A 25,670-nucleotide genomic window follows, 5' to 3' on the forward strand; every position below is an offset into this window, starting at 1 on the left:
GTTTTGTGCATGATATTTTGTGTGTCGTGTTGTGTATATGTTGTGTCGTGTGCCGTTTTAGGTGTCGTGTGTCGTGTTGTGTGTGTTGTGTTGTGTGCTGTTTTGTGTGTCGTGGTGTGTGTTTTGTGTGCATGTTGTGTGTGTGTTTTGAGTGTGTTGGCGTGTGTTGTGTGTGTGTGTTGGATTGTGTTGTGTGTGTGTTGTGTGTGTGTAGTGTGTGTGTTGGATTGCGTTGTGTGTGTTGTGTGTGTAGTGTGTGTGTTGGATTTCGTTTTGTGTGTGTGTTCTCTGTGTGTAGTGTGCATGTGTTGGATTGTGTTTTTTGTGTGTGTGTGTTGGCATGTGTTCTGTGTGTGTGTTGTGTGTGTCGCCGTGCGTTGTGTGTGTTGTGTGTGTCAGCATCTGTTGTGTGTGTGTGTTGTGTGTGTGTGTCGGCGTGTGGTGTGTGTGTAGCGTGTGTGTTGTGTGTGTGTCAGCGTGTGTTGTGTGTGTTGTGAGTGTGTTGTGTGTGTGTCGGTGTGTGTTGTGTGTGTATGTCGGAGTGTTTTTGTGTGTGTGTGGTTGGTGTGTGTGTCAGTGTTTTTGTGTGTGTGTGGTTGGTGTGTGTGTCGGCGTGTGTTGTGTGTGTGTGTGTCGGAGTGTGTTTTGTGTGTGTGCTGTCTGTGTGTGTTGGCGTGTGTTGTGTGTGTTGTGTGTTTGTCGGCGTGTGTTGTGTGTGTTTTGGAGTGTGTTTTGTGTGTTTGTTGTCTGTGTGTCGGCGTGTGTTGTGTGTGTCGTGTGTTTGTGTCGGCGTGTGTTGTGTGTGTTTTGGAGTGTGTTTTGTGTGTTATTTGTTTTGTGTGTGTGTTGTGTGTGTCGGCATGTTTTGTGTGTGTTGTGTGAGTGAGTCGGCGTGTGTTGTGTGTGTGTGTGTGTCGGAGTGCGTTTTGTGCGTGTGTTTGTGTGTGTGTCGGCATGTGTTGTGTGTGTTTGTTGTGTGTCGGCGTGTGTTGTGTGTGTGTTGTGTGTGTGTGTCGGCATGTGTTTTGTGTGTGTTTGTGTTTGTTTCTGCGTGTGTTGTGTGTGTGTGCCAGCGTGTGTTCTCTCTGTGTGTGTGTGTTTGTCGGCGTGTGTGTCGGCGTGTCTTGTGTGTGTGAGACGGCGTGTTGTGTGTGTGTTGTGCATGTGAGACGGCTTGTGTTGTGTGTGTGTGTTGCTTGTGTGTGTTGGCATGTGTTGTGTGTGTCGTTGTGTGTGTGTGTGTGTTGTGTGTGTGTCAGAGTGTGTTGTGTGTGTGTGTGTGTGTGTTGGCGTGTTGTGTGTGTGTTGTGTGTGTGTGTGAGAAAGAAGTCGGGGAAAACTACACCTCCTCTGATGCCATTGGCTTCACGGCTCCACACTGGCTGATGGGAGAGAGAGGCTGTGGAGAACTACATCTTCCATGGTGCCTTGGGCCTCCCAATGCTTGATGGGATACAGGACATGCCCCGCAATGGCTGATGGGAGATGAAGGCCGAGAGGAACACTACCACTCCCATCGGGCCCTGGACCCGCAATGGCTGATGGGAGATGAAGGCCGAGAGGAACACCACCATTCCCATCGGGCCCCGGGCCCCGCAATGGCTGATGGGAGATGAAGGCCGAGAGGAACACTACCACTCCCATCGGGCCCTGGACTCGCAATGGCTGATGGGAGATGAAGGCCGAGAGGAACACCACCATTCCCATCGGGCCCCGGGCCCCGCAATGGCTGATGGGAGATGAAGGCCGAGAGGAACACCACCATTCCCATCGGGCCCTGGACCCGCAATGGCTGATGGGAGATGAAGGCCGAGAGGAACACCACCATTCCCATCGGGCCCTGGACCCGCAATGGCTGATGGGAGATGAAGGCCGAGAGGAACACTACCACTCCCATGGTGCTGCAGGCCTCGCGATTGCTGATAAGACGTTGCTAAATTACCCACAATGCACTGCATCTCGTCTTTTCTGCCCCGCGTGTGGGGGCCGGGGCGGAGGAGTCTGCGGTTAATCCGCTCCTCGCTTCCCTCATCCTACCCGGCCTGGCAGCTGCCTGGGACCGAGGCCGCCATGAGCAAGCGGAAGGCGCCGCAGGAGAGCCCCAACGCGGGGATCACGGACTTCCTGAGCGGTGGGTCGGGCGAGCGAGTGGGGGCTGCGCCGGGCTCCGGGAAGCGGGGCGGGGGTTCGCTGTTGGCGCTCGGCGGGCGTGTGACGGGCTGGGCTGAGGCCGCTGGCCCCGAGCCGCGCTCGCCCGCCAAGGGGGTGCCCGGGGCCCGCCCGGGGTCGTTACCCCGCCCGCGCTTTCGTGAGAGCTGGTTCGGAGCGAGCGGTCAGCCCCGAGCGCGAGTAAGAAATGTCTCTGTGTCTCTTCTCATTGCCCCGGGCCGCAGAGCTGGCGAACTACGAGAGGAACGTGAACAGAGCCATCCACAAGTACAACGCGTACAGGTAGGGGCGCCAGCGAGCCGGCCGGGCATCGCCTTGCCCTCCGAGCCCTCCCGGGGTCCCTTCTCCTGGGTGCACGGGAACCTGCTGCGGGCCCAGTAGTTTTCAGTGCGGGTCGGTAGCTGGCTAAAAGACAGGAAACAAAAGATAGGAATAAATGGCCCGCTCTCTGAATGGAGGGGGGTAAATAATGGTGTCCCCCAGGGGTCTGGTCTGGGCCCAGTCCTGTTCAACACATCCATAAATGATCTGGAGAAAGGGGTGAACAGTGAAGTGGCAGCATTTTCAGATGATACAAAACTACTCAAGAGAGTTCAGCCCCAGGCAGACTGCGAAGAGCTACACAAGGATCTCGCAAAACCGGGTGACGGGGCTACAAAATGGCAGATGAAATTCAGTGTTGATAAATGCCAAGTAATGCACATTGGAAAACATCATCCCAACTATACATATAAAACGATGGGGTCTAAATTGCCTGTTACCACTTAAGAAAGAGATCTCGGTGTCACTGTGGATAGGTCTTTGAAAACATCTGCTCAATGTGCAGTGGCCATCAAAAAGGCAAATAGACTGTTGGGAATCATTAAGAAAGGGATAGGTAATAAGACAGAAAACATTATATTGCCTCTATATAAATCCATGGTACGCCCACATCTTGAATGCTGCGTGCAGATGTGGTTGCCCCATCTCAAAAATATATATATTGGACTTGGAAAAGGTTCAGAAAAGGGCAACAAAAATGATTAGGGGTATGAAATGGCTTCCCTATGAGGAGAGATTAATAAGACTGGGACTTTTCAGCTTGGAAAAGAGACGGCTAAGGGGAGATATGATTGAGGTCTATAAAATCATGACTGGTGTAAAGAAAGTAGATAAGGAAGTGTTGTTTATTACTTCTCATGACACAAGAACTAGGGGTCACCAAATGAAATTAATAGGCAGCAGGTTTAAAACAAATAAAAGCAAGTATTTCTTCACACAATGCACAGTCAACCTGTGGAACTCCTTGCCAGAGGATGTTGTGAAGATGAAGACTATAACAGGGTTCAAAAAAGAACTAGATACGTTCATGGAGGATAGGTCCATCAATGGCTATTAGCCAGGATGGGCAGGGATGGTGTCCCTAGCCTCTGTTTGCCAGAAGCTGGGAATGGGAAACAGGAGATGGATCAGTTGGTGATTTCTTGTTCTATTCATTCCCTCTGGGGCACCTGGCGTTGGCCACTGTCGGAGACAGGATACTGGGCTAGATGGACCTTTGGTCTGACCCGGTATGGCCGTTCTTATGTTCTTACATTTAAGCTAGGCTCAGGGTCTCAGCCAGACTCTGATTTGATTAACTGTATTCTGCAATCTTAAAATCCCAGTTCAGCCAGACATTTCATTGTGCACCTAACGAGATCTAAAATTTTTGGAAATTTAGATGGCATTTTAAAAAAAACCTGGGGGGGGTGGTTCTGCCTGTTCTCTCCCCCCACCCCCCCACCCCCAAATTTGAAATATCTATAGTAATTACTTGTTTGTTGAAACTAAAATCTCATTTTTGAAGACTGAGGAATGCGTTCTTTATAAATTAGTTAGCATATGAAGTGCTGTTTGGTATATTGATGACATAGGTATAAATTATTTAGTTTTGATTTGAATAATAATAAACAGGAAAAAAATATAAAACGTTTGAAAATAGAAAACATCAGTATTGTTGTAAGCCAAAAGGAAAGTTTATATCCTTTATGCTCAGAAATAGTATGTAAATAGACCTGACATTATCATGCAGATACAGGAGAAACTTTGTGTTTCCAGAGAAGAAGCTTGGAAAATGACTGTCCATATAATGTAGGTAACAGAGCACGATATTTAAGGATCAACAGTAAATTCAGGTAGATATCCAAACTTTATAGTAACACCACCACCAGATTCTTTAATAGTGTGTTATCATCACATATATGCTAAGTGTCAAAATAGTAGACAAACTAGCTGTTCTATGAACCTGTGTAATATGACTTAGTCTCATTCAAGGTTTTCCTTCTTTCCTTTCTTTTTCACTGTTCATTCTGAGAGAAACTATTTCACAAGTTTCTCTTCATATTTTTCTAAGCTGGGCCTTGGGGTTGGGGGAAATGGAAAAAATGTCCCCTTCTCTCCCCTGAAAATGTCTGAGGTGGCTAAGCAGATTCCTGTAAGTAGTTTTTGTAAAGTACTTCTAACAGGTTCTTTTGTAAATTTAAGTTAGCATTGCTGTTTACCTTATTTATAAAAGTCCATATGTGAGCCCCTTATGTTAAAGTACATAATTGTTACTGATTGGTTTGAGGAAAGTGGTATTCAGGTTGCTGTATGCTGAGCTTTTTCTTTTTTGTGAGGTCTCATATTCCTGGTGCATGAGTAATAGGGGGGTAGTTATACAAATGCCACTGCTCCAGGATGGAATCGCACAAACTGCATTGTATGGAGGGTGCGTACAAAACTTTTGTCTGGTCATTTGATACTGTTCACTGAAGGCTGGAAAGTGAATGGAACTGTCATTTTTTTATACAGAAAAGCAGCTTCTGTAATATCCAAGTATCCAAGCAAGATAAAAAGTGGAGCTGAAGCAAAGAAGCTGGTAAGCTGTAAAACAGATGATAATGTTTTATCAGAGTTCCTCTCATCCTCACAGTTGAATTCCATTTTTGTGTTAATATTTTAGTACATTACAATATATATTATCATAGTTCTAATTGAGGAGACCCAAAGATATGCTTTATTCCTGCATTTTCTCAGACTTCAGAGGTTGAAATTTAGTGCAGGAATTGTAAATTTTGCTAAAAGCCCATTTTGAAACTTCACTGTAAAACAGGGAAAATTAGAGTGTGCTTCTGTTGCTCATAAGGCTGCTGCTTACAATTATGAACATTAGCAAAATATTGTCTTGTAAGTTTGATTGTGTTTCTGTTTTGCAAGTTTCTGATTTTATTTTTTCCATAATGTCTGTGATGCTAGTTATCCTGAAGATAAAGTTTCATTGACTTTTTGGTTCTGTTTCCTTTTTTAGGAAGGAGTAGGGGCTAAAATAGCTGACAAGATTGATGAGTTTTTATCCACTGGAAAACTACGTAAGCTTGAAAAGGTGAACCGCTTTGACTTTCTTCTCTGTGGGCAATTTTTTTGTACCTTCCAAGGCTTCCTGCTAACTCCATGCAACTTCTTTACTGTTTTTGGAAAGGCTGAGGCGAAGCAGGAGGGAGATGCATGTAGATTACCAGGGGAGTAGAAATAAGGAAATAGGTATACAAAAACAAAAAATCCTGAAATAAAGTTGTGCCTCTCTGGAAATATTACAGGATATGATCAGTTTGCCTGCCTGTTCTGTCCAGCAAATTGATGAAGTGGGTTCTCATGGAAGTTTGATTTTAGCCAGGGCCACCTACCTTAGTCTGCACAGACACGTAGAAAGCTTCCTGCACGTGGCTTTTCCCAGTGTACATTAGTCCTGGCCTGTAACACCCCATCTTGTTCTGCCAGTGGATCTAAAACCTGACCAAGTCTCTCTTACGTACTTATTTCCAACTTATAGAGTTTACTTCAGTATATAGAAAGGTTCAGACAATGGCTTTAAAAATGTGTTTGTAAATTTGAATAGACATGTAAGCGAAAACTAAAAAGGACTCTTCTCCCTCCACTAAAAAAAGAACCAGCCTCACTTAAAACCTTAAACATCTCCCTGAGTATCAAACTCTCTTCTCTGAAACCAAAGAAGGAAGTGAATTCTAGAGCCAAGGGCCGCTGAAAACCACCTGTCCAGATTCTTTCAGAGTGGATATAGACAATCATGGCATGAGTCTGTGATGTATAGGTAATAGGTCAGATCTAAAAAGACTACAGCAACTTTCAAGTGCAATAACTCACTGAGTTACTTTATCTTCCTGTGACTTTTCAAGTGAGTTAGAGTACAGTCTCTTTTCTCCAGATTCGACAGGATGATACAAGCTCATCTATCAATTTCCTGACCCGAGTTAGTGGCATAGGGTAAGAATTTTTTTGTATGCTTCTATCTACTTGTAGAGTTACTAACAGCAGTGTAGAGATTGAGGGTTTGAATAAAGAATATGGAGATTGAGTTGGCACCAGGACATCCAAAGTGAGACATTGGAGATTCAAGATTTGAGCCCGGGGGAAATGTACATTTGGGAAATGACAATGAAGAGATGGTAGCAGTCACCTGCTTATAACATAGAGGGAGAAAAGAGGAGCAGAGCCCTGAGAGATACTGATGAGCAGGATTGGAGAGGGGGAGCAGCTTCCAAAAGGAATCTGAAGGAGCTACTGAAGAGTAGGAGGAAATCGAGTTGATGACAAACCACTTTAGCCTTTCCATAGCAAACTTTTTAAGGCGAGTAACATTGTTCTCTTGCATGTCGGGAAACCAAGGCACAAGAAAGTTAAGTGACTTGTCCAAAGTCACTGTTAAAGCTGGGAATAGAACCCAGGTCTTCTGACTCCCATCCTCTTCCTCCATTTTCCTGGTCTATGTAAGCAGTGTATGCCACGTTGAGGGAGAATGAATATAAGAAATGGCTTTGATACTGGAGAATTAGGTGCCTGATTATAAACTTTGGTGTAATCTGTTAGTAAATTCTGGTGTATTGTACTACTGTGTGATGTAACATTTTCTGCTGGAGCGGTTTCCCTGTGTTGATTTGGTTAAGAAGTGCTCTGTCTCTTTGCAGCCCTTCTGCAGCTAGGAAGCTTGTAGATGAAGGGATAAAGACATTGGAAGGTGAGTGTACCATAAACTGTACTGATTTCAGAGCCTTTGATTGGAAAAATGTGGAAAGGTTATGACTCAAGTTGTGCAAAACTGGTCGCTGCATAAATGACAGCAGTTATACAATTAAGGATAAGCATTCAGCATTCCAAAGCTTGAGTCAGTGCAGGGAAGAAAGGCATCAGATAAATTTTCAGATGGGGTTTCTCCCAAAATATGGGGAAAATGAAAATGATTTGGTTTGAAGAAACAGGCTTTTTCAATTATTTCTTCTAGTGCGGCAGTCTCTGAAGTACATGGCTTTGGTAGTACATGTGTGCTTACGTTGCATAAGCGTGATTCCACTGACACTGCATCCATCCCTTTCTTTTGGTTCAGCGCCTAAGAGCTGAAGATAGGATTGCTGCCTGTTGTGATAGCTCTGTGGACTTTTTTTCTTGAAAACTGCCATTTTCTTTTAAGGTCTTCTACTTTGCTGGATACTTTAATTGCAACTTAAATATTTTTGCCTGGGAACATAAAGAAGTTTTTTGGGACACAGGTCTCTAGGCTAGTAGATAAGACCCCTTTTCTCCCCAGGTTGCCCAGCCCTTCTCTCCCTCCTGCTCACCCTCATGTTAGGCCACTGCTGCCCCTCTTAATTTCTCCTTGGCAGTTTTTAAATCGGGATCAGATATTTCTTTAAAAGATGTGATTTGGTTCAAAAGGAATTATGTTGGGGAACTTCTATGGGCTGTTATACTGGAGGTCAGTCTAGATGATCATAATAGTCTCTTCTGGCCTTGGAATTTATGATGTCATAAACTATATATTGTGGCCCATCATGTATGCAGAAACTGATTTTGGTAACTAGCTCTGCCAACAAACTGCTCCAAAACCAGTTCAAGTTACCATTCTTGCCAACAGACTAAAACAAATGTGGGGTTTCTAGGCCAAGCCATTTTGGAGATATAGCTATCAAGCTGGGAAACAATCCTGGATTGGTGCTCCCCTCCTTTTTTGAACCTCATATTTTATCTTCACATAAGATCACACCTTGTCAGTCAGCACAGCCCTTGGACTGTGGTAACTTGCTCCAGAGGCCGCTTCAGTCTGGGATGGTCCAAACCAAAAGACCACCTTCTTCTGCTTCAGCTGTTCCCATACAGCTGAAGGTTTGGCCCTTTATAAATGTAGAAATCAAGTGTGCACTGAGCACGGTATTAAACATTACAATGACTAATTCTGACTTTTTTTTTTTCCCCAAGTTCACTATTTCCTAATAGTTTTGCTCAGTGACTAGAAGTGACTTCTTAGGTGCAACTAAGTGGGACTTTTCATCTGGGAGGAGTCAGGGTTTTATGTGGGTTTTGCAGGGGATGGGTTTTGTGGTGGAGTTTTTTTTTTTTTTTGAGGAATTAAAGAGCCCCAGTCAAGCCAGAGTAGAATTCTCCCCTGAGCAGGCTTTTTGCTAGCCATTTTACGCTGCCCTGCAATGCCCTTGCTGCAAACGGTGGCATAAGGGGTGTGTCCTGGCATAGGGGTGTGGTTTCGGTAGATGCTCCTGCATTCATTCTGTAAGCCATAGGGCAGCCTCCTCATAATTTGCAAGCACAACAAAAACTCTTTTTTGTGTGTGTTTCTCTTTAAAGTTGGTATTGTCTAAATGCTCTCGAGTTAAATCATCTTTACAATGCATGCAAATATCTACTTGCTAAAGTTATTTTCCTCCTCTTGAGTACTTTTTCTATCATTCTGCTTCTTCCAGATCTAAGGAAAAATGAACACAAGCTGAATCATCATCAGCGAATTGGGCTAAAGTAAGACAGTTTCATTTTCATGGACATAGTTGCTTGGCTTCTGTAAAAATTCCTTCAGAGGCCAGTACACTCTTTAAGTTTATAGCAACCATAAGTAGCATGCTTAATAGGTAAGATCCAGTTCCATCCCCTGTTCTACCCTTTTCTCAGTTGCTCATAACTTAACCAAACAAATTTGTTTAGGTATGAAATTAGCTGTGATTGGTCCCAGTCCAAAGATGCATTGTTTTAGAAAGGTTTAGTCAGCTCAGCCCATCCACTTTTGAGTCATTAAAGGAGGGGGAAAAAACAGGCTTTTCCTCTCCTGTTCTGATTTGAAATTTTGTGTCTGGATCACTGAGAGCCTAAATTCTAGAAAAATTGATGGCTTGGGTTGCTTCTGATCACTGCCTAAGGAAAGCTTTCTGTTTGCTGCTGATGAGTCAATTCTTAAAGCCATGTAGTTCTTGTCCCCTTTGGAAGGCTGCAGAAGAAACTCCTGATACAATATTCCTGTACGATAGAAGTACTTCCTCTCCCCTCTGAAATCAGTTTTAATGGTGGTGAAAGAGAGGACTTGCGGCGATGGGAATTTCTGAGGTGTCTGAGACTAGCAAAAGGAACCTATCATCACTGGCTTGCTATCACAGTCTAGGTTATTAGTTTCTAATCAATCAGTTTAATGTAAAGTGTATGGAATTTTATCTAATCTTTGCTTGGTTAAATTTTAAATGCACTGCCTTACCCATAGTCATTCAACTTCTTTTTTTTTTTTATCTGTACAGATATTTTGAAGACTTTGAGAAAAGAATCCCTAGAGAAGAGATGTTACAGATGCAGGTAAGATATAATCTTCCTCGACAAAGCAAGGCAATGAGAACAAATGAAGAGGGCAGCTCAGATTATTTGACGTGGCTTTTTTTTTTTCTCAATAGGAAATTGTATTGAAAGAGGTTAAGAAACTGGACCCCGAATATATTGCTACAGTCTGTGGCAGTTTCAGGCGAGGTTGGTACTCCACCATGCTGTCACATTTACATCGTGGTTCTAGAAGTCAAAACTTACTGACGAATGTCTGAATTGTGGACTTTAAGGTTTTTTTTTTAATTTATACTAATGTGCAGAGTTCTTAATGCGAAGTCTGTTACACTGACCAGATGGAATAAACTTATTTCTTGCTCTTTGCTTAGACTGACTAGTTCAGTTGATACATATAAGGCTATGGGTGCGATATAAAAAGAAGCAGAGTAGGATGCTGCGAATTGTAAAACCAAAGAATAGATCCCTTTAAATTTTCCTTCTCAGAACTCTCGCACCTGCTCCAGAATTACTTTCTCTGGAGTTTTTCTTATTACTGATGTGCAGACATAGCATAACAGAACCTTGCTAATTCACACAAATAATAAACACCCATTGAAAATTACTGAAATTTGCAAAATAGGAAGTCAACCAACTCAATTAAAAAATCAAAGCTAAAATATCATAAAATGTGACGAGTTTGTTTATTTTGGCATCTGTAGTTTAATCTTTTATGATTATTTCTACTAGTGTAGTATGAAGCATAAGAAACCTCACTACATTCGTCTGTTAATAATTTTGCTGAGCAGTGAGGGGTCAACTGTAATATTTTGTGTGAATTATGTATGAGGTCCTCGAGCTTAAAAAATGAAAACTTTATAAATGTCATTGTCCATAATCAGTCACTGTTCATGCCAATAGTAAAAAGTCTAGCATTCTAATGAAGAAAGACTGATGAAGACTTGCGTATATGTTCTGATCCACAATTTAAATTTTATTTTAAATATACCTGTGCCAGACGTAGATTTGGTACAAAATAGTTAAGCAGTTTAGAAGTTGTTCTTACTCAAAATTGCGTTTATTAAATAACAGTGATCTGTCTTTAAACACCATGAGACTATATAAACATTAAGAATAAGAGGCACACGCTTTGCTGTGTAATCAAGTAGTCAAAGTACGAACTTGGTTGGTTGGCCTCTGTGGAGTGAGTCGGTGATATCCGCTCAGTATCCAGTGAAAAGTATCCCCATCACACAGGCTGCCACCAAAATCGGTATTAATTGGAAATGCTTGACAGTTTCATCAGAGAGTCCCATGAAAGTTCATCCGCTTCTTAGCTCTGTTGGAGTCTCCTGTCATAGTCAATATGTGAGAGTCAGTTTGTTTCAGTACGTTGTCTTGCACAAATGTAAACTGATGAGGGATCTGCAGATGCATCCACATGTTAAGCCGATGTGGCTTCATGTGTGTTTTTTTTTTTTTTTTAACCAAAGCGTGCTTTCTTTGCTCATGTTTCTCTGACTTTTTTTTCTCCTCTGCTATTCTTGATGGCTTTAATTGCAGACCAACAGGTCTGCCGCCATCCTAATTTCTCAGCACCAGCAACTTCCCATGTGTTCGTGTTGACGTGGCCAGCTTTTAAGTGAGCTTTCAGAGTGTCATGTCATTTTCATTGGCCTCCCACTGTTTTCAATGGTCCTTACACAACTCCCCAAAGCCATATTTTGTCATCCGTATGTACAGGGTGACCAGCCCAGCAAAATTGCGCCTCTCTGATTAGGAATTCAGTGCTAGTTATGTAGCACTGGTCCAGGACTTCAGTTTTTGGTGTCCTGTCCAACCATTTGATTTTACAGATGAGATGCATACAGCACATGTGAAAACTCTAGTTGCTTCAAGTGCCTGCCATAGTGTCCGTGTTTCACTCCTTTGGAGAAGAGTGCTTAACATAACTGCATGGTAGACACTCATCTTGGTGTGAAGTCGAATGTCTATCTCATTCCACAGGCAGCAGCAAAGTCAAGCATAGGCAGAACTGGCTTTAGAAATGCACTGCGTGATTTTATCGTCAATCATGGATGGCATTATCGGATGATGAAGTGCTGCCAAGATAGCGCAATATTTGTACCGCATTAAGCACTCTGTCATCAATTGCTATTTCAACGGCAGAATACGTTTTTCTGGGAGCAGTCTGGTAAAGCCCTTTGGTTTTCTTGAGGCAGATAGAGTCCAAATAGTTTTGCCGATCTAGAAAAGCCATCTGTCGGATGCTGCATGTCTTGGACGGTATGTGCTGTGAGCGCACAATCATCAGTGAAGAGGAACTCCCTAATGAACAAGTTAGTTGCTTTAGTGTGAGCACGAAGACTCCGGAGATTGAAGATGCTGCCATCTGTGTGGAATTGCATTTAAATACTCCAGCTGTCGACTTTGGAAGAGTCTAGGACAATGGTAAATGGTCCCTGCTCTACACTGTTTGTGACACAGGCTCTGATGAAGCACCATTTTCCAGCTCTTTAGCCAGCATGAATGCATGTAGGATGGTTACAAATTTGTGTGGCCAGCTTAGGTCATGATCCATCAGAGACCCTCCTGACTAACCATGTCAAAGGCTTTGATCAGGTCTACAATCACCATATAGAAATCACAGTTTTGTTCCCAGCACTTTTCCTGTGTTTCGCAAGCAGCAAAAGTCATGTCCGCTGTTCTGTGTCCCAAGCGAAAGCCATGCTGATGCTCTGAAATGATGTTATTGGTGACGTGGAAGAGTCTGGCAAGCAAGACACAAGCCAAAATCTTCCCAGCAATGGAAAGAAGCAAGATACCACGATGGTTGTTGCAGAGTGCTTAATCATCTTTATCTGTATGTATGGACAACTGAAGCACCCTTGAAATCTTGAGGCGTGGTCTTCTGCTCCCAGATGTTGAAGAGCTGCATGAGCATTTCAGATGTTTGATAACCACTATGTTTATAGACTTCTGGCAGTATTCTATCTAAGCCAGGCACCTTTCCTTGTGACAGTTGTTGGTTGGCTGTTTCTGTCTCAATAACACTGGCAGTCTAGTGAGTCCTTCATGTATTGGGAACTGTGGTACACCATCGATAGCAGCTTTTGAAATTGCAGATGGACGATTAAGTAGACAAAGTGTTCAGCCCAGCGATGGATGATGTCTGTGTGTAGTATACTGCTGTTTTCGCTATGGATGGGAATGCTGCCCCAAGATAATGCATGTACAGTACTTGACTCATTGCGTGAGGCACATAAAGCATGGTTATCTGACAAGACTTTGATCGCTAAGAAAGCCACCTATCACGATTCTAAACAATCTGCTCTGTCTAAGATGTGTAAAATAAAAGATTGGTGGAAGCACACAGCAGAAAATATTCAACAGGCTGCAGAAAAGAAAGACCTTAAATGCTTTTACTATCAATTGAAAATGGTTTTTGGTCCCTTATGTCACTTCTTAGTGTTAGCACATTAGGGTTGAGATAGTTTAGAGGCTGTCCTATTAATCATAGACTCAGAAATGTAGGGTTGGAAGGGATCTCGAGAGGTCATCTAGTCAAGCTCCTTGTGCTGTGGCAAGACCAAGTATATACTTGCACCATTCCTGACAGGTGTTTGCTACCCTATTATTAAAAACCTTAACTATTGTGTGCTAGTTCTGCGGATAGAGGAGCTTCTCTTCTTTTCTTTAGCACTAAGATTCAAACGCAACCCTCTGTGATCTGTTCTTTACTGATATCAAGACTTACAGCTAGGTGTGTGTTTGTTTTTTTTTTTCCTTTCACTCTTTACTTTCTCAGGTGCGGAATCAAGTGGGGATATGGATATTCTCCTGACCCATCCAAGTTTTACTTCTGAATCGACCAAACAGGTGCCTGTCTTTATACAACTTATTACTATTTAAAAGCTGAGTTTATAAACTTTTATCAGGAGCTCATAGAATCATAAATTCCTTTGCATTTGGGTTCATATTGCAGCTTTTTGCATTTATTCATTGACACCATAACAACTTCATAGTTTATTAATAAAATCCTGAATATATGATCTAAGCATTATATTGGGGAATTTGCAAACTACCCTTCATGTGTTTGGATGTTACATGTTTTCATAATTTTGTAGAAGTTTTTTGCATAACTATTATATATGCTAAAGAAATTTCACATAATGAACACAATGTGTACAGGCCTGGCTCAATAGCTAGTGCTTTGCACTGCAGCGAGGAAGATAGTTTATTTCAGCCTCTTGCTCCTCAGGCCTCCAGGGAATTAGTACTTAGTCCCTGTGGGGAAAAGGGCATGATCCCTTTTGCCTAATACTACAGACATGCTCAAAAGTGCTTGCTGTTTGCACCTGGAAGGACAGTGGCCAGGACCGTGGAGGGCACAGGGTCATGACACAGCTGCTTGTTCAGTGTAATGTGCTTGGTATCTTCTTATTTATAAATTGAGTGTACTTTTCTGTAGCATTATAGTGATCCTGATTTATATCAAGACAAAAAAAAGGCCCTGCCTTCTTTAAGACCATATGCACTTTTGGCATAAAAACAGGATTTTGTTATCTTATAACCAAAAATAGCTACTTTCGGAACAGTCCCCCACCCCTCCCCAAAAAAGCATTTGTGTTTTAAAATGGAAAAACATTGTCTCACAAAATGTTTAATGCAGGCTTGACTATTGTATCTAAAGCTATGAGCCTCTTATGGGGCACACCAAAAATTTTGTTAATTTACTTACCAGTGTCATTACACTCTGTTCCAGAGTTCCTTTATTCTACTGGCAAGCTACACAATTAAAGTGGAAGTAATGGATTTAAAGTGTCCACCAGTAGCCAAGTTTTTATCAATTTTTTTATTTTTAAATCGGTGTGTCTCTCTTCCACTCAGTTTCACAGACACTGAGGGTGGAAGCTCAGCAGAGGACTAGGGCAAACTTAAAGTAGTTGAGTGACCCTGTAATTTTATACACCCAAATGTTTTGTTTAAGTGTAACCTCAACTTTTTAGAATTTCCAGGATGACATTTTCTGAGGTGTTTTGAAAGAATTGCATCGTTCTCTTAAGGAATTTTTCCTGTTAGGCAGTTGCATATATTTATATGTTTATCACTCTTTAATTACTATTTTTTTAAAATAGGTCTTAAAGAGGAACGAGGTACCTTTTTGTATGGAGGGAACCAACAGAATGGGAAACGAGTCTCCCACCAGATATGCCACAGAACTATCTTTAACTGTCACTGAAAGTTGGCAGTGCTATTCTTTTAGTTTTTACAAGAGAATATTTCTAGATTAAATCAAAGCAGATGCTAATGGACCTATGGAAACTACCAATCCACAGAAACACAGAAGGTCATTAATTTAGAAATGTAAGATTTAAAATTGTACAACAAGTTTTGTCAAGTCTAATGAAAATACTTTAGTGCTCTTCTTTGTCTGGCAATACAACATAAGTTTGAGAGAAGAATTTTCCTTAACCAGATTCTCAAGTATTGATTTATTTCTGGTATGTAGTTTCTGCCAAAGTCTCAGAATCTGGTCCTGAAAAAATATTTTCTGTCAATGAGATCTCCTTGGTTTTCACAAGGACGTATTGTACATCTGTGGGTCACGTTGTTGGTAAACAAACAGGTTCCTCTTTCTTAGTTAGGTAATGTTTCATTTCACTTTGTTTACATTTGACATTAATTATTGTTTCCAGCCAAAGCTTTTGCACCAAGTTGTAGAACAATTGAAAAAAATCCACTTTGTCACTGACACATTGTCAAAGGGTGATACGAAATTCATGGTGAGTCTTCTCTGAATATTTCATGTAAAAGGCAGTATTTCTGTGATTGATATACAAGAAATATGCTGCTTACTGTTTAAAAATGGAAAGTTTATGCAGTAACTCAGAGTAATAGTTGGCTTTTTGTTGTAGGATGTTAATATTATAACAATCTGTTTGCAATAACTAAAGGAAAGAATTTTTTTCCCAAGAAGCATTTTATCCCATTGTGTTTATATTTAAAAAAAAAAAAAATCTCTCAGCTACATGTGTGGAAATGTTGGTAGTGAACATTCTTTTTGTAGATTAATGTGTGGTTTTGCATTCTTTAAATTGTAAAAAACAAAACAAACAATACAAAAAACAAGTAGTATGTAAGGAGTGCAAACTCTAAATCCTGTCCCCACGTGACTTACTATCCAGTATGTCATAATGTTCACCACATCTCCATCCACCCTACTAACTACTGTACTCGCTTTCTAATTCTTTTAATGCTTCCCACCCACTGACCTACCTTTTCCTTTCTCATGCCCCATTACACACCTCTTTTACTACACCTACCACACATCTTAGGCCAGATTCGCAGACTCAAAGTACATTCCCACCTTGCTGTCACTGCTTGTAGCCCATAATGCACTTTCAGCTCCTTCAGCCTACGCCAGATGATGATCCTGAAATTTGTCTTGAATTCACAGTTTGGTCTAGATAACCATATATTCAATGTGAAACTCTCCAAGATTCAGAGGAACCATCTTCTGCTGTGATAATAGCATCTGTTACTTGAAGTTGTAGACTGCTCTGTATGAGTTTCTGTATCATCCTCTTTACTTCTGGATGCCAGTTTATGGCATATGAGACATTTGTGGCTAAGCTTGGACATCTTTCTGTGAATTTCACATAAAAATCAAAGTAAAGGAATCCCGGGCTTCTTCCAGGCTTGACATTCAGAAGTAGGGCATTCCTCTGAAAAATTCTTTCTGAAGTCAACCATGAAGTATTATAGAACAGAACAAGAAAGGAATCTTTGACCGCAGAATAGCCCTGAGGGTTTTATGACCAGTCTTACATTTATTGTAATGTACCTTATCAGGATACAGACCCTTAAGCTAGGCACTCCTTTTTGTCTGGAAGAACAAGCTGAGGTCTTGTTTTCCAAAAGAGAAGTTGGGTTTTTTTTAGGGGTTTTTTAAGTATTGAGTGCTATGATGTTTTACTTCCACATGGAGTTTTGTCTCTACAGGCTCCAAATACCTTGTTCTTAAAGACCAGTGAAAAGTTAATCCCAACAGATGAGTAAAACCATAAGCAACAGTTCCACTCAATCATTGATATTCGCTTAATGATGATCTTATGAAGCCAGAGATTTGTGGGACTGGTGTTGCTGGGCATGCTGTGGGAATCCACTTTTTGCTAAATGATCACCGTTAAGTCTATATGAAACCATTATATTTGGATAAATCATAGAAAAGAATGTAAAATATGAACCAGGATCCTACACAGAAACTCTTTCAAATGGGTATAAATATCTATTCTTGAAACTTATGCGGCTGTTACAGAGGGAAGGGTATTAACAGATGGTTCCGTATATTTTCACTTGAAGTAAAGGGGATGAGAATCAGAAATGGATTTCTGTGCTTACCTCAGTTGAACTCTGTATAGTTCCTTGTGAAATTAAACTTGTTGGTTTTCCTGGCGTTTCTTAGAAGGATAAAATCAGTGAAGTTGTTACCCTCCGTGCTCCTGGGACCAAAAAAAAAAAAAATATAGAGTAAAATTAAATTGAACTTCATCCCAATACTCTGGGCTATTTCCACTTGCTAATTTAATAGAATGGCTCTTATTGATGAAGAATACATGCAGGATAGCTGCTCGATTGCCCCAGACTAGGTAGTGTATATGTGTATGTACTTATGTGGGGCTTTCAAGTAGCAAGAAGAGAGGGAGGACTTTATCAGCCACAGCAGATCAGTGAAAGCCACAGTTAGAGAAGGGCCTTTATATTAGCAGAAGCTGCAGGGTCCCACCCAAAGTGGTGACCATTGATAATCCACCAGCTGGGTATTTTATCCACTGTTAGACTAATAGGTAAAACCACCTGGAACACCAGTTTGTGGGATAAGCTCTTTCAAATGGAACTAGATCTATGCCAGAAACTGGTCACGCTGGGATTTGTGTCTGGCCAAACTAAAAAGAATTCTGTAGAGTAGCAGTGAATTGTCTGGTGTCTCACTCTGATCTAGGATATTTCCATTTTCCGTTCTCTTAGCCCCAGAGCTCCTCTGATCAGAAATATTTATATTTTCTGCTAAGGACACTGTGTGATAGGAAACAAAGTGGTAACATTTTTGACTGTAATAACTTCATTTCTTCATGTCTCCACTACACGTTCTAGTCTTTATTGTTTTTAAAAGACGTACCAAAAATCAGTGAATTGTATCTCCCTTTCAAAGCTATTAAATAAGTGATGGTGGATTTGAGATGAAATTCAATTTCTGTAGGAATAACTGCTACTTCACCTTGGCCAGCCCTTCTGGTATTAGTACCAACTTGCTCTGAATTTAAATCTTGACCAATAGCATTTCCAATCTACAAGTCTATAAGAATGTGACATTTTACTGCATATGTTCTGTGTAAAACAGTCATTACTGGAGAGGACAGGGTAGAATAAGTAGAAATGGCAGGCAGTTGAAATCTTGGAAAAGTAAGTGGGATCAGGACTGCAGCTGAAGGTAGAAATGTCCCAGAGTGAAGACAGAGTGTATAAAAGAATCTATAACACATTCCAAAAGGATACAGAATTGCTGAGCTTTCAGAACAAACGTAACCAGGGGAGGAAGGGGAAACCTTACAGTGTAGCTGGAATACATTTCTACAAGGTTTTTCGGTTTTCCTGTGTAAACAGCTCTGATCATTCATTGCAACTCCTCTTCTCCCTCATCCCTCTGACAGTTATCCAACTGCACATAAAATAAAGATTGAAGGTGAATTAAATGGATTATACAATAATTCTTTCTGTAAGAGCCTTTCTGCTTTTTTTTTTTTTTTTTTTCATGTCAGAAAATGCCTTTCCATTCTGACTTGCTTTGGCTGTACTTTTTATCCATGCTTTCCCTCTGCTTTTCTGTTTAGCTATCATTTTCCATTCGTGACCATGCGTTCTCAGCATATTTGTAATTGCTAAAGTAGAGGCCTGGGAGTTGGGACTCTGGATTTCTATTTGTGCCTCAGCTCCCCAACCTCAAAACAGTTACTTACCTACTCTGTAGGGAGGTGTTGTATTTTGATTTTTTTTCTAAAACCTCATTGCATACAGGTACACATTATTCTGCTCCTCTGTTATAGCTTTTGTGTTAGGGGATTATGTCAGTTGCTACTCTGTTATGGAATTGATATGGTCTATGTCCCTGAAGGAGGGAGAGATAGTTGAGTTGGCCTTTTGAGTCCTTCACCTAACTGTCTTCTAGCTGATTGTGTGCCTTTAGGAAAGGAAGAGGGATTCCTCTGTTTAGTAACTCTCCAGTTTAGTATCAAGAGTACTATGTACATTTTCCCTATGTGGGGAAAGTGGCCTGGTTTGTGTTAAGTTTGACACACCAGGCTAGTTTCAGCCTTGAGTGTTGTGATACTTGCAGAGTTCAGATTTATTTATTTATTTATTTATTTATTTAGGTGGTTTTCCATAAGTTTACAAATCTTTGACAAATGAATATCAGAAACAAAACAATTATTACAACAGTTAGCTTTTGTTTAAAGAGACATTATACAGGAATATCGTCATCAGATCTTTAACATATTACGGAGTGATTATAATTAAAATCCCTATGTTTCTAGTGGTCTTGCTAAATTGAGTGAAATCTCAATATGCACACTTAACAGACATACCCTATCTGATGTATAATATTAAAAAAAAAAAAATTGGACAGGTATTTGGCTTTTTTTTGCAGGTGAATGTATTTTTTTCTGAGTATTAAAGATAACCAAATAGCTAGCTATCTATTTGTCCTCTGTCTATATTGCTGGGTACGTAGTTGATGTGTTAATTTTTCTATAACAGCCACCACCTATATATAAATATAATAATTTTAACTAATCCTCTATGGTTGGGCTATTTTTCTTTTTTCAGTGTGAGGCTGCAAGCAGCTACTAGCAGATGAGATTAATTCTTCGTTTCCATTTTTTGTGACCATTTCCATTCAAAAGCCTTCGGAGGATTAGCAAAGGATCACGTGGTAGTAATATCCAACAATTTGTGATACTTGGTTACTGATTGCATCCTAATACTCGCCGACTGGACACATCTGCCATATAGGCAAAAAATAATCCTCATTCACCACAATTTCTCCAACATTTATCCCCATTCAGTCTATATTTTTTAACCTGACCGGTGTGAGGTACCACTGAAACAGTATCTTAAAGAAGTTTTGTTTGTTTGTTGTGCTGCATACTGAAGTTGTTGGTACTCTTTTCCAGGTCAGACCCCATTCTTCTGGGGTAATTTGTCTACCCACATCCTTTTTCTCAGTGAGTCATATATATAGACACTATTTTGTTAGGGAAGCTGTCTGCGAAGATTAATATAAATTAGTTTATTTTATTTTGTTTTGTTTTCCAGGTTGCCATCACTTCTATTACAATTAGCTTTCTGTATAGAAAGGTTTCTGAGTGGTAGCCATGTTAGTCTGTATCAGCAGAAACAATGAGGAGTCCTTGTGGCACCTTGGAGACTAACAAATTTATTTGGGCATAAGCTTTCCTGGGCTAAAGTGGGTTTTAGCCCACAAAAGCTTATGCCCAAATAAATTTGTTAGTCTCTAAGGTGCCACAAGGACTCCTCGTTGTTTTTGTGTAGAAAGGGTTGTCTAGAAAGTTTAGAAACATTAATGCCTGAGTTGAGAGTACAGGTACCAGGAGAGAGTGGGTCAGTTAAATTTAGTTTTGATAGCTAAATAAGTTAGAAAAGTTTCTTGACTGAATAGCTGCCCAGCTGTGCATGTGTATTCTGTGGCTCTCCCAGTGTTTGAAGCTCTCTGGTTTGTGATTTGGATTAAAATCTGGATGATTTTCAGTGGGTGTCATTGGCAAGGGAGAAGAACTTATTTTCTATCTAGTTCTATCCAAAAGCCATTGTGTAGCCTTTGCTAAAGGATGTGTGTTAATTTCTGGAGGGTGTGATTTCTACTAATCATGGTATCCTAGCAGTATGTAAACTGCTGCAATATTCTTGTTTGTTAAAGACCTGGTGTTTCACTGGGTAAATGCACCCCCAGTCCACTCCTGTTTTGAGTTGGCTGGCTTGATAGTGCCATAGAATATTAGGAACGGCTAGCCCATTCTGTTTGTTGGGTCTGTACAAAGTTACTGGTCTCATTCTTGGTATTTTCGTATTCCGTATAAATTCTAACAACGTCCTCTGTATTCCTATACTCAGTCTTCTGAAGTTAAGTGATGGTAATGAGTCCTAAAATGAATGTTTTCCTGGAAACAAAAAAAGCTTCATTACAAATTAGCAATCATCCACAGCTTTGTTGCTCAAGTTTATGGTAAAGATGAGTATGAGGGTGGGCAAGTGTTTGCATTGGTTTGTGCAAGTGGCACATGATGTGTTTGCTGAGGTGAGGGGCTATGTGTGTTTGAGGTTGTAGTGCTGAGTTTGTCTGAGGGTATGGTGTTGGGAGATCATCCTGATGTGTGACAGTAACATTTGAGGGCAGTGCGTGTTTGGGCTATTTTGTATCTCACTGATATGGCAGGTAGTTGAGCCAAGTAATCCACTATCAGTGCAGTCTCCTTCATACAACCAATGAAATTGTTTCACCCAAATTAGCTGTAGAGTAAGGATGGTGATATCACAATGGTCTGGGACTCTTGGCATGTCATAGATACATGCCTTACTGTAGCTATACACCCACAGGTGTCATTCATAGGGTCACAATGGCTTAATATCAACATTTCTGTAATATTGCACAAATATTAGTTTATGTATATTTAACCCTGGTCTTCAGCATAGCGGATTATTGATCCTGATCTCTGGCATGCTTTAGTCTTAATACGTGCAGTGACTTCAGTAACTCCCGAAATGCAACCTTGTACTTGATAAGTCCAAGGGACAGGAGCAAGGTGCCAGCTATACAGTACTACAAAATGCTGGCATCTGATGCTTTATCTGTTGTCCTAATCTTTCTCTAATTCTTATGTTTCTTTAGAAATCCTCATGGTTATTAACAGGGGGAAATCAGAAGGCAAAACAAGCAAGTTTAATAAGCAAAACCTTTTATTTACCTCTCAGACTATATGCCTGTGCATGATGACATAACTAGACAGACTGCATGGTCTGCATTTTAAAACTATTTTAGTGGTTTTTTTTAAAAAGAAAAAAAAAAGCTCAAGACAATTTGAAAACTCTGATAACTTTATAATTTCTGCTTTCCTTGTGTCCTTTTAGGGTGTATGTCAGTTGACAGGCGAAGAAGATGGAACCAATTATCCATACAGGAGAATCGATATCAGGTAAAATTTTAAATGGAATAGGCCTGCACCCCTAGGGTAGAACAGGCATTTGTTAAAGCATCATCCAAAATGGGGGCATTAGTCATGATTGCACCACGTCATGTGTATCATACAGAACAGGTCTGCACAGCCCACTCAACTTCACGATGGGGCATTTATGGAAGTGCTATGTCCCAGTCCCTGACTGCAAAGCAAGCCCCCCCTTTTCCTGATTGCAGAACAAAGATCTCCATTTCTATCCTTCCCCTCCAGCAATTACTGAACAGGGAGGTTTGTCAGGGTACTGTGCCTTAACCGCTCAGTAATAGTTTAATGTCAAGAGTTGTTGCACCTCCCCTTCCTTTTGTGTGTGCCTGTAGGATGATGGATTTTCAGGAATATTGCAGTCCCTCAGACAGTGGTGATCTAGGAATAGTTATACAGAGTCCTGTGATATTGTGTCAGTAGAGCATTGGGTTTTGCTGTACATGGTAATAAGACTGGAGAAACTGTGCCTCAAATTGTACTGGTCTCAAGTTGCAGTGGGGGAGGTTTAGGTTGCATATTAGGACAAACTTTTTCACTGGGAGGGTGATGAAGCACTGGAATGGGTTACCTAGGGAGGTGGTGGAATCTCTTTCCTTATAGGTTTTTAAGGTCAGGCTTTACAAAGACCTGGCTGGGATGATTTAGTTGGGGATTGGCCCTGCTTTGAGCAGGGGGTTGGACTAGATCGTTAGGATTTAGATATTTAGGCCTGTCTGCAAAGGCCTATACTTTTAAACCAATTAAGGTGGTGGGATATAATTGAGGATTGGTTAGTCTATATAGTAAAACTTGAGTTCTGCTTAGCTATACCTTAACCAAGCAGAACTCAAGTTTTACTATATGAAATGAGGATTTCACATCCCAGCTATTGATAAGTGAGTTCTTGCCAGACAGTTTTTTCTTTAAATCTTCTAGGCTCTTCCCTTTCTCTGGAGGTGATAGATTCGATCACCTTTTTAACAGCCCAGAACTGCCTTATTTCAGTGTGACTGGTGAGGATGTGACCGTTCGCTTCCCAGCTTATGGCTGCCCCTGCTGTTTAGCCAGAGGCCTTAGCCTAAGAACAAGGTGTTAGACTATCATAGTGAGAGAAGGCCAATAAACAGGCAGGCTGATTTTTGATTCCTGTTTTGTACCTCTGTAATTAGCTAAGTGATAAGAATACACCTAAATTCTTAAATATACAGGCCTGAATATCTGTATCCTAACATAGATGACTTCCTGAGGTCCCTTCCAGCTCTGATATTCTGTGATTCTAAGTGAATTCCAACTGACTTGTAACTGAGGTTTTTTGTGTGTGTGGTTTTTTTTTTTTTACTCTAGGCTGATCCCCAAGGATCAGTATTATTGTGGAGTACTGTACTTCACAGGCAGTGACATATTCAATAAGAACATGAGAACTCATGCCCTAGAAATGGGCTTCACAATCAACGAGTACACAATCCGGCCCTTGGGAGTTACTGGTGAGTTTGAGCTTTACGCAGAGTGCTTTTTCCAGTCTCTCTTGTTGTGATGCACCTCAGGGGTACTCAGGGTTGTGAGGCACTTCACCACTTCCTGCCCTTCGTGAGGAGGGGTGTTGTCTGTCCCTGCTGTAGCTCAGCTCCCTGAAACCAAACCCCTCTGGCTACACACAGACTGCTTTTGAGCCCTCCACATACATCTCTTTTTGTGCAGTCTAATAATAAGGACACACCAACCCTCAGAGTCCTTGGCCCGCACCTTGCAGTGTCCCACTCCTGTCACTGGATGCTCACAGAAATTAGTAGATTCGCTCTCCCCCAGGGAACAGTATACACACATTTTGTTTGATTCAACTGAGAGTCAGCTCCTATATAACATTACAGCACTGAGATATATTTATGATGAAAACAATCATATGTTTATTATTAGAAGCTAAGATTTAAGAGCTAATAAGGATAACAATGGAAGCAGAAATAGTTATATATAAAAATGCTTTCTAGAGTTAGAAGTTTTAGTCTGTTAAAGTAGTTTCTCACCTAAAGCAGTCTCCCAGCATCTCCAACTAACATGGCTGAGATCCCCCTTTCATGAATGCAGAAAGCACTATCCTTTTTGGTTCCTTAGTGGAGGATAAAGAGGCATCCTTCTTGCCTTCTCCTTCTAGCCCCCCAAATTAATTGTTTTGTCCCCAGAGTCAGGATGACTCCCTGTGATTTAGTCTCTGGTGTCTTTCCATCCCCATTTACTCAATGTGCAGATTTGGCTTCCATTATATTGGTTTACAGTGATTGAGTTACATAGCCAACAATGTGACACATGAATAAGCTTCCTTTGTGTGACTCAAAACCGGTTTGTCAAATCCACCTTGGAAGACAGTCTTCTTAAAACATATATTTTCAGTACACATACACAACTCCTGAAATATCATCCATACATAGATTTTTGCAACATTTCTGAGGATCAGTATGATACGCTTTTATTAGATACCTCACTTGACTCTCTTTGGATATATGCTACAAAAGCCATGTGGTGGGTCTAGTGAGTTTGTCAGGACTGCCAGGTGTTACAGAAGAGTGAATCCTTTGCCCGTTGGCATTGAGGGGTTGTTAGGTTCACATTTGCCCTGAGAACCTTTCTTCTCCAAACAGACCTATACGCACATAATAGTATTTCAGGACGCTACTGCCAAATGCCGTAGTTAAATGTAGCACGCTATTCTCTCTGACTTCAGAGACCTACCTAGTATCAGGAGGCAGCTTTCTTCTCTCCAGCACCCAAGCGGCACTTTCACACAAGATATTCCCCGGGTCTGCCTGATCCAGCTCAATGGGATTATGCCATTGATTTCAATGAGAACAAGACCTGGTCTATTTCTGCCACACAAGGCGGGCGTCTGTTTTCCAGCACTATAGCTCTCTGTTGGCTTGGGATGGGCATACTGTCTAATTTTTAACTGATGGTGTATATTTATAAAGCTGTGTCAAGAGCTGGTGTTCTAGGATTGGCACTCTGAGGTTGGGATACAAAGTTGCTGCATTTACAGTGATACATTCAACACCTATTGATCAGGTGTGGGTTTGTTTGTTTGTTTGTTTGTTTTTTTTTTTTTTTTTGCTTAAGTTCTAGTTTTTAGACCTTATCTAACTATTAACCAGACTCCTATTTTCCCTTTCATTTTTTTATGCAGCTTCTTGGTTTTCAGACATCAGCCTCTTTTTTTTTTTTTCTAGATAAACCTGTCCTTTATAAAATGGTGTCTGCACAGCACTGCTAGTGATGCCTTGCAAAGTTGCTGTTTTTCACCCGTCTGTCATCTTTATTGTGTTTTCAGGAGTTGCTGGGGAGCCCCTCCCAGTAGAGAGTGAAAAGGATATCTTTGACTACATACAGTGGAAGTATCGAGAGCCAAAAGAACGGAGTGAATAACTTGCATTCATAGGTTTACTAGCTAGTGCTCACTTATTTTGTAGCTTTTATGAATAATCATCAGAGTCAAAGCTAGGTGCATATTTATTGCTTGAACATTACTTCAGAAGGTGTATATTACTGACACTGTTTTTAAACAATAGTTCCATGGCACTAGATTAAAATATGTTGTAAAATTAAATCACCTAGCATTGCAACTTGATTACTTTCCTT

The 25,670-nt window shown here is 41.0% G+C and overlaps 1 protein-coding gene across 2 annotated transcripts; it reads left to right on the forward strand.

Annotated features, from left to right (window-relative positions):
- Window positions 1-1,908: 1,908 nt before the first annotated feature.
- On the forward strand, window positions 1,909-25,642 carry POLB (DNA polymerase beta). 2 transcript variants are annotated; one of them, XM_074940310.1, is made up of 14 exons: window positions 1,917-2,131; window positions 2,394-2,451; window positions 4,984-5,050; window positions 5,480-5,554; window positions 6,395-6,453; window positions 7,155-7,204; window positions 8,940-8,991; window positions 9,756-9,810; window positions 9,906-9,978; window positions 13,577-13,647; window positions 15,468-15,554; window positions 21,976-22,040; window positions 23,391-23,530; window positions 25,363-25,641. In XM_074940310.1, exons 1-14 carry the CDS (start codon window positions 1,948-1,950, stop codon window positions 25,455-25,457), a joined length of 1,131 nt encoding a protein of 376 aa, XP_074796411.1. In that variant the 5' UTR covers window positions 1,917-1,947; the 3' UTR covers window positions 25,458-25,641. The 2 variants fall into 2 exon arrangements, with proteins under 2 accessions (XP_074796412.1, XP_074796411.1); XM_074940311.1 differs by lacking the exon at window positions 15,468-15,554 and having other exon boundaries at window positions 1,909-2,131; window positions 25,363-25,642.
- Window positions 25,643-25,670: the final 28 nt, after the last annotated feature.

Source organism: Natator depressus, chromosome 26, assembly GCF_965152275.1.
Source record: "Natator depressus isolate rNatDep1 chromosome 26, rNatDep2.hap1, whole genome shotgun sequence".
NCBI lineage: Eukaryota > Metazoa > Chordata > Testudines > Cheloniidae > Natator > Natator depressus.